At 29.4% G+C, this 9,973-nt stretch overlaps 1 protein-coding gene across 2 annotated transcripts in view; it reads right to left on the bottom strand.

The window, feature by feature from the left end:
* Positions 1 to 992: 992 nt before the first annotated feature.
* The window catches only part of LOC107444745 (very long chain fatty acid elongase 7), a 31,332-nt gene continuing 22,351 nt past the window's right edge, over positions 993 to 9,973 (bottom strand). For both annotated transcript variants that reach the window (XM_071179872.2, XM_016058968.4), the window contains exons 6-8: positions 9,385 to 9,490; positions 5,694 to 5,830; positions 993 to 3,024 (exon numbers count right to left, since the gene is read on the bottom strand). In XM_071179872.2, the coding sequence (XP_071035973.2) occupies positions 2,605 to 3,024; positions 5,694 to 5,830; positions 9,385 to 9,490 (663 nt within the window). In that variant the 3' untranslated portion in view covers positions 993 to 2,604. The remainder of the gene's footprint in view (positions 3,025 to 5,693; positions 5,831 to 9,384; positions 9,491 to 9,973) is intronic.

The following is a 9,973-nucleotide window of genomic DNA, read 5'->3' as shown; positions in this document are numbered from 1 at the left end:
AAAAAACAAAATGATTTTTACAGATAATTTAAAGGAACTTTATGGACAAAAAAAAAAATAGGAAAAACTGATTGAGCTGGAAGCAATGGAACCAAAATACGTATATTAATTTCATTTTATAAATTCTAGAAATGTTTAATGTTCCAACTTCATAAATTTTGGTATTTTATAAATTGATCAAACACGTATAAACACTATCAATTAATCACAAAAGAGTTTCAAAACAGTCTAAAATTTTTTTAAAGGTTATAGAAGTGTATACGCATAAAAAAGAATACGTTTTACTGGGATTATAAAATTATAAATGAATATAAAAGTAATATTATATATATATATATATATATATATATATATATATATATATATATATATATATATATATATATATATATATATATATATATATATATATATATATATATATATATATATATAAACTACACTGGCAAGGGAGACTAGGGAAGTGTGACACGCCAATTTTGAAATAAATTAGTGGGATGCATGCCTTATGAGAAATAATTTTAGGGGGCAACATTCGTTTCGGCCCATAGAAGTTCCTATGAGAGATAAAAAATAATTCAATATATAGAAAAACCGGTATTTTATTACTTCAATGCAAACTATTAGTTATTGTAATTATCTCATACTCCAATTAATTTTGTGGTACTTTCACATACTATATAATGCTTATTTATTGTCAAAGTTGATTTTGAAAATTCTATATATCTGTAGTTATTCAGAAAAACCTGTTAGGTTAATTTTTAAAAAAAGTGGCATCAATTTTTTTTAATTTTTTTGTTTTAAAAAAATTTTCCAATATAAAAACAAGTGAACAGAAATGAATTTCATTTACATGAGAGTCGAAATATAAGAAAACATTTTTGAAATAATCAAAGTCTTAAAAAAAGTGTATTTTCCAGAAATCAAATATATATACAAGATGTATCTTTTTAAACAGTATTTTGGCAATACTTGAAAAATACGTTTTGTTCCCTAGCTTATAATGAGACAGAAGTTATCATATAATTATTTTTTAAGGTAGATCTTCGTTTATAAAATAAGTGTATTGAAGTAAGTGTATTAATAGTCTGCATTGAAGTAATAAAATACCGATTTTTCTGTATATTGAATTATTTTTCATCTCTCATGGGACCTTCTATGGGCCGAAGCGAATGTTACCCCCTAAAATTATTCCTCATAAGGCATACATCCCACTAGTTTATTTCAAAATTGGCGAGTCACACTTCCCTAGTCTCCCTTGTGGGAGGAAAAAATGGTCAGAATGATCAAAATATAATTTACCGTATACCGTGCTCGGTAATATTCACTGGAGCGCTTCGGTATTGATTTCGGTAAAATTAACAATAAAATATGTTTTCATAATATGTGATAAAATCTGATACATGTGGTGAAATTTGTCATTTTTATCATGATATCTTGAAGCACGGTATAAGAACCATTTATTCGGTTCTAGGTTTATTTTTCAATTTTGTATTTACTAAATGTGTGACAATAAGAAATATTATTTTGAAAACCAAAGTTTCCAGTAAACCATTACAATTTAAACGGAAAAAATTTGCGAATGACAGGGTTAAATGCTTTACATTTTGGTTTTATTAACCAGATGTTTATTCATTTATTTATTACCAGAACTTATATTACCATTACAGTACGGTAATCTCACCAGAGATTTTTTTCTCTCCATGTATGAGGGACACAACGAAATAGTGACAGAATGTCAATTTTTTTAGAGCTTTTTTTATATGTGAATCATAATTTAATACTTCACAGTTTTCTTTTAAATTATTTTTTAAGCTCACATTGAAAATTCTTAGACTTTTGTGTTCACATAAAAAGATATTATATTTCTTACAGGAAATCGTTTTTAATTTTCTTTTTAAAAATTACACAATTTCACGTCAGCTACCCCACCACCAATACAAAAGTGAAAATCAGTATCATTTTTTTACTTCTAAATGAAAATCAGCGCATCGAGTGTGATTTAAATGTTAAATTTTGATTTCTTCATTTCGTCAATGAGCACATTCAAAAATATGTAACTGTACCATTTCAAAAACAATAGAGTCCGTCAAAAGTTTTCAATATCACATATACCAGTGTAAATTTATGCAAATTATCCGATGTAAACTATGGCTGTAAATTATGATGTAAATTACCCAGTGTAAATCATGGATAAACTTTTCTTGAACAGGTGTAAATATAAGTAATACTGGCCCACAACTTATTAAAAAATTATTACCGACTGTCTGAGAATATTAAACTTTGAGGTATGTACCAGATTTTGACCAGGTTATGTAAATTGTAAATAAGTCTGGCCTACAACTAATTGTGATTAATAACTAATCGAGCTTTACTGACCCAAGAGTTATCGATTAAGATTTATTGAATAGATTCTATAAAATGTGAGTATGTGTAGTTTGCTGATAGTTGGAAAGTAATCACTAGCATACTGAGCATGACAAAACAATGACTATCATCGATCCTGTATATTGTCGTTTCCGGATATAATAGAGAAATGTAAGTCATGTGTTTGTTTTGGGACACCCTATACAAATCTCGTGTACAGTCTCATGTACATAAGTCTCACGTACTCTTCACTTTACCGTTTGTTATATCACCAAGGGGACTGTCACGTTCCTTTGCATTGCTCACAACAGAATTGTAATTGCCATTCAAATCTTGCCAACGTTGAGCTTCATGACAAATTCTAGAATTTTCATCGTTGCCATCATCAAAGGTGTAGGAAAGACGGTGCTTCGCACTCCCGTTGCCATTTTCCATCAATTTACCATTGCTAATTTCAGTGGACTTGTAATTTGTCGATAGCTTAGCTTGCGCAGACTTGTGGGCAGATTTTTTCATGTAAGTTTGGAAGAAGAAATTGAGGAAAAGGCCAAAGAATAGCAAAGCGTGTAGGAAATTCAGACAGATGAAAATGTATGTAGAATCACATTTATTGACGACCAGAGATGCTGTGTGGACGATGATTACGACAAATTGAAGCTGTAAAATAATAAAAGAATTTTTACGAGTTAAAATGCATGCATTTTTAAAAAAAATTATACAAGTCGTTAAAAAAAGTAATGAAATAATTTTAGCGATGACAAACTTAAATAACAAACAATCATAACAACTGATACATATGTAATTAATGATGCATCCCTTTTGTCTTATCTTTATTAATATGAAACACTTATGCAAGTTAATTATTTATTCTTGCTGGAATTAACTTTTATATTTTAACCCCTACTCTGTCGGCGTCTTATCTCATACGTTCCTCGTTTTTGCGCCCATATGGTTGAAGTCGCATGCCATACGACGAAAAGAAAAATTGCATCTTAGAAATTTTGAATTCGGCGCTACTTACACGTCTCTTTAAATCCCACGATTGTTTTTCTATTCCCGAATATTGCCAAGAGATGGCCCCACTTTTCGCAGTGAGATTTCCTGCCTTCCATTGAAATTAAAATCAATTTGTACTCTCTGTAATTTCGCTTTCATTAGAGTTACCGTTGTACTTCATAATAGTTATGATGTATTCAGAGAATGAGTCCGAGGGCACTGAATTTTTTATCTCTTAGTCGAAAGATGACAGTTCTAAATTTATCATGCGAAAATTATTTTTCTAAATATTTTTTACCTAATTTTAATGATTATTTTATGCAGGTATTTATCTTAAAGTGGCTGGGTGGCGTAGTTGGTTTGTCGTCGGCCTTCTGAGCCCAAGTCTGCGGGTTCGATTCCCGGCCCAGACACCGGATTTTCGGGAATCAGAAAGTCCTCAACGGCCATGTCGTATGGTTATGCGGCATGTATAAGATCCCTGGAGTGCCTTATTGGCTCTTGGCATTTCAGGCAAAATTAAATTCCTAGTGCACTTTAGCATCCAAATAGAGTCTCGGTGCTGCCATCTAGTGTGGCGGAAACTAGGCGTCCATATTAACATGACCAACGGTATCCCACCCATTGTGGTGGTCCTGAAAGAGTGGATACAACCTCTGGAGAACGCACTAGGTCTGCTCATCGGCAAGACCGATTGTGCAGCTCATTGGAAATAATATTTATCTTGAACGTCTTAAAGCAACAGAGTTAATAAATATGTTATCACAGTGTATTTTTTTAAGGTAAAATTTGGGTGCATTGCAGGAAGAACTGGAGATCAGTGAATCGGACATAGCATACTTCACCAATAAATCAAGCAAAAAAACTGCTTGAGGAAAAAAATATTTTGCATTTTTGAATTTAGGATAAACATACATTAATTTTCAGAAAAAAATTCTTTTTTGGTGTCCGAACTTCGAGAAAAAAACCCGACTGAGAACGACTTAAGTATGTCCTATTGTCCTATTATGTCCTATTTTAATTTACTATTTATTATTATCACCGACATGAATGTTTTCTCTCAGCTGTATTGATTGATCTGAAAAATGATGCTGACATCTTCTATTCCAGCATTCCTATCGCATACAATCATTTAATCTTATCATTTAATCATTAAATCATTTTATCATTTAATCACAAGTTTCGGGTATCTCATATTTAATTTATTACACTTAACAAATTTTAGAAACAAAGCACTGATTTTTTTTACATCTTTTGGGGTGCTAATATCATTTTGTCTGTATCATTACATAACACGTCATTGCTGAATAAAGATTACAAGTTTTAATATAATAATTATTTTACAAGTTTTAATATTACTGGATACCATTTTTATTATTTTTTACAACCGTGTGTAACTTATTTAAATAAGAAGGAATTGTAAAAGCATTTTTTAAAAAATTAAACATCCCACTCAAATAATAAATAACGGATTCAAAAGAGTAAAATTGTAGAAAAAAGATCACATCACAGATTCAGAGTAATATCTATCAATTAATTTATTCTTTAATTATTAATTTATTTTCTCTTTGTAATTGGATTACTAAAATTTTCAGATAGCTGAAAGTGAAGGAAAAGGAAGATTCTGTTTAGTCAGACATGAAAATTAATTTAATAAAACTTTTCAGAAAGTTCTGATACCAGATTAAAATGATGAATAATAATCAATACATATCGAACAAAAAAAAATACATATGGTTTCAAAATCAATTTAAATCAATTTCAACTTCTTTCAACGAGGGTAGAAAAAATCTTTCATCGAGGCATTTGTGTTTTGGAAAATATATTTGGTGTTTTAGATAAAACAATCAATTATTTTTAAACTTTAAAAAAGTGTGTTTTAATTTTTGTTTTGATCCATATATCTTTGTTTTAAATATTAAAAAAGTGTTTGAAAGATATTAAAAATTAATTTGAAAAGAAAAAAAACGAAAAAAAAGAAAATTGCTGAACTTTTATTATTGTGATCCCTTAAGGAGACAAGAATAGAAATAGGAATTTAAAAAAAAAATACGAAAAAAAAATCGAACTAGTGCTGAAACCTGACACTTCATTGCAAATAGAGAGATTTCGCAGTTTTATGCATCATGCTCTGGTACATGAGTAACTGCGCATGAGCATCTGAAGTGCACATGCGCCAGTGTAGGTGAAGTTCGGGCTGTTAACGTAAAAAATGCAAACAAATACTTAATAAGCATGCGCAGCTCTTTCAAAACCTGAGTGCGGGATGACACGTGAAACTGCTTATTTTCTAGTCACGTCATAATTAATTAATAAATAGTAATAATAACCAATTGGATGTAGGTCATGTACTTCTTCCAGAACAAATACTTCCTGTACTTTTCTCCCATAGCTGCTAATCCATAATAAGAATACATGATCACGTGAACAAAAGAATTCATCAATGGAAATAAGGAATTGTGACCACCTACAAATAATGGGTTAAATAAGCAGGCAATTATTACAAGGCATCATTTTAATTATCATAATTTTTACTACAACTTTTTACTACCATTAATTAAAATGATTTTTATAAAAAAAAAAAAATATTGTTATAATATTTTGAATATAATTTCCTCACCATATCATAATCGTGTTATTTTTACTCTATTCATAATAACGTTAGATAAATCTATTAACATAAAAGCGTAATATTCATAAATTTGATTAGCATAATTATATCGTCATCATGATTAAAAAATTACTATATAATTTTATTTTTGATTAACATAACTGCGTCATTATAATTATAATTTCCAAAATCTTAATAATCGCAGTAAGGAAAAAGTCCAGACAGTTTCCGATACATTTCAGAACCCTGTGATTTCATTCTAAAAAGTTATGAAGTGCAATAACAAAAAATAGAATCAACTTTCGATAATTTCGTATAATCGAGTTATAAAGTATTATTATGATATTGATTCATTAACTTTTAGTGTCGTAACTCTATAACAATAGTAATTTTCCAAAAAATTAAATCGTGATAATAACATAATTTCATTATTAGCATTTATATTAAATAAGCAAAACATTTTAATCCACCATATGTTTATAACAACAATTTAAAACCAGACAAATGTTCTTTTTCTTTAATTAAAAATGATACCTATCGGAACATATTCACTTTTTTTAAACTCTAAACGAATTACCGCTTAATAAATAGCAGCACTTTTCATATTATTTCAGCATGAAAAGTCAAGTGTTAAGAGGTTAATGCTGTTACTCATACCATTTTGTTACTACCCATGAATGTTGTTACACTGAAATCAGGAAAAATTTGAGGTAAATATTATAACTGTTAAATGGAGTCTTTAACACTGGAAAGATTGATATACCTATATTGCCCAAAAGCAGTCAAAATGACTGCATAACTAATGTATAAAGAAATTTTTATAGAATTAATTTTTAATATTTTTGATATTATTTTCAGTTATATAACAAGTTATTAGTAAATATCAACAATAAAAATAATTATAAAACTCGCAAAATTACAAGAAATTGTGTCATTATATACATCACTGTTTTTCTAATTGACATTAAAAAGCAATCAAAAAGACTTCCTTGGGCTATCTACTGTTAAATTACTATTCAACACTTACAGTAGATTATAAGTCAAGATTAATGTCAATAGAGGGTCATGGTAGCTTTTTCTAGTCACTTATGACGTCATCACCGGATTTCCTTTACTTATTTCATCCAATTTTAAAATCGTTTTCACTGTATGGCCAGCATGGTGCCCAGATCTATCGCGGCTAGATAATACAGGGGCTAGTTCATTGGATTATTAATCAGATTCCACGAGTTCGTATCCTAGCAATATCTGAATTCACTGTAAAAAATTACTGGCACTTAAAATACATCATCCGTAAAATCCATTTTTACCGTAATGTATTATATCGTAATTTCTACACTAATATTTAAATAATTAGAAAAATTTAGTAACTTCACGGTAATTATTGCGGTAAAAATTGTTTATATGACGGTTTTTTCCCGTAATATGTTCCTGTAAAAATGGATTTTCGGATAAAAAGTACCGGCATTCTGAGTGTCGGTATTTTTATCGTAAAATCCATTTTACTATAATTTGATCTAAAATTTTTTACAGTGTAGTTCGTCAGTCATGCATTTCTACTCTTCTCAACTGTAAATTTTCTGGCTTATTTTTAAAGTGTACAAATATACGCATTTTATCCTAAAAGGATAAATTTTTTTTATATCTTAAATTTCAAATATTTATATTTTTAGCCATTTTTCCTCGGAAAAAGCACAGTTGCAACAGCAATGTATCAAGAAAATCTAAATTAATGGAACATAAATATTTTCCTGAGCTCTTCTTATCTTTGGCCTTTGTTTCCAATTTTATCTGCTTTTTAACGAGTTTCCTTATAGTCATTAATACACTGAAGTTTACGTGAAATAATTATGACTGATAAATTTAAAAGTTACGTATTAACTTTCCTGTTAATGATGGGTTTTTTTCTAACTTAATTAATTTTGATATTGTCTTATTTCTCTAACGTTGCATGATACATAGAAAATAAGTATGGTCAAAACTACCAGAATATGCTAACATTTGACACGTTTCTGACTCTATGAGAACACCAAAATGCTCGGTAATTTTTATTGAAGCACCTTAGAAACCATATAAATGGTTTAATTACCGTATATTTCGATTTTATTGGCAGGCTTGTGGTTTTTCTTTATAGTATGGTAATTTTATCAGAATTTCCTTCTCCGTGAAATAAAATCCTTTAATAAAATAAAGATTAGCGCAGTAAGCTTTTTCTAAAATTTATATTTGAATATTATGAATAAAAATTCAAATTAATTAAATAAAATGATAGGTAATTAAACGAAATTTTGACGAAGGAAAATAAAAAATTACTTTTATGATCAGTTTATATAATTACTAATTAATTCTTTCCTTCAACGAAATTTTTATTTTTACTTAAATTAGATGATTTTATGAGAACACATTTTAGTTAAGAATATTTTTTTTCGCATAATTTGTTTGCGCAATTGTATAATTTGAAATTAGTTTTTGACTGGATTTACCCATGAAATACGTATGTATATTTAACGCTAGCAACACATTCAAATTTCACATTTAATATTTGATTAACAGTGAAATAGATTTTAGCTTTGAAGAATCTTGCAGTAGTTGTGTTAATTAGGTAAATTTTTGTGCATTTTCTTTCGTCCAATTAAAAATCTCCTGCTGTATGTCCAGTTCGTAAAATTACTTGACCCGTGTGAGATATTTGCCAGTAGGTTTCAAGGTTAGAGAATGGAATGTTAAGAGGTACATCCGACATATGAATTGGCTGTTTCATATTCTTCTCAAGTTAAATGAGTTAAATGAGTTAAAAACAAAATAATACTACAAAAAGAATAGGTTTAGATGGATTAAACATGAATAATGGAAATTTATCAAATATTTTGTTGGAGCCGAAGTGGTTCAGGGGATAGAGCTCTTGCCTCCCAATGAGGTGACCCGGATTCGAACCCCAGTGATTGCTGGTCGATACGAATTCTGAACCCGATTCTCACCAATGACAGTGCCGCCAAGGTAAAATAACGGATAATTGGTTAATCCATTTGTTGTCAGGTCAAACCGTCGGGGGTTTGCGTGGTTTTCCTCTCCATGTGACGCAAATGCGAGTTAGTTCCATCAAAAAGTCTACCACAAAGGTAATTTTCTTCTAATGGTCCAGAAGCTCCTTTGTCTTCTGGATTGGGTTCAGAATTACAAGGCTACGGAGTAGAACGTTGATAGTCGTAAACTCAGAATTGGGTATGTTGTTTAACACCAATTATAAAGTATTTTGTAGTCGACTTATATTTGACATCCGTCCAGTTCTATGGTTAAACTGAAATTTATTTATTTTAAAAAACTATCGCTCTCCCATTTGAATATGCTTCTAAAGTAAAATAACTAGTATTTTGAAAGTGTTCTAAGAATAAATGTAATGAAACACCCACCTGGCGCGAACTTTATTCCAAACCATAAGCTGAATGGAACAATGCTGTGATGTATGACGTGCAGGGCTGTTATTTGACTATATTTCTTGCGGAAGACGAAAAATAGCTGCAAATAAAGGCATAAAATAGTAGTAAAAGGAAAACTTACATATTTTAAATGGTAAAATAAGTTTAATTTCCAATATATTTGTGGGTTCAATAATTACGCCTTAAATAAAAATAGGTCATTTTATTTTAGAAAATATTGGAAAAAAGAAATATTTGTTCATTTCCAATTTTTTCTGTATATTTTAAACATACATTTTAGCATCTTACTTGATTTTTCAAGTTCTTCTTTTTTAAGAAATTAACCATTTCGAACTAAACCATACTAAACAGATTGTGAAAAGAGCTTTGTTAATGATTGGTTTGTAATAAAAGATTGAGATCTTTTCTTTTTCAGTCATAGTTTTTTCGGCAAGGTTTGTAAATTAACTATCTAGTAATTATGTTATGAACTACATGCTACTAAGAGGCTGTATTATTTTAAAGGTTAGTTTAGCTATGGAGTTATTAAGACATAATACTTATTTCACTGATAATCATTGGA

The sequence above is a fragment of the Parasteatoda tepidariorum genome, chromosome 1 (assembly GCF_982258835.1).
Source record: "Parasteatoda tepidariorum strain Cologne lab strain chromosome 1, Ptep-v5.0, whole genome shotgun sequence".
Taxonomy (NCBI): domain Eukaryota; kingdom Metazoa; phylum Arthropoda; class Arachnida; order Araneae; family Theridiidae; genus Parasteatoda; species Parasteatoda tepidariorum.
The sequence above is the reverse complement of the archived record's forward strand: the minus strand, read 5'-3'. Positions and strand labels throughout refer to the sequence as shown.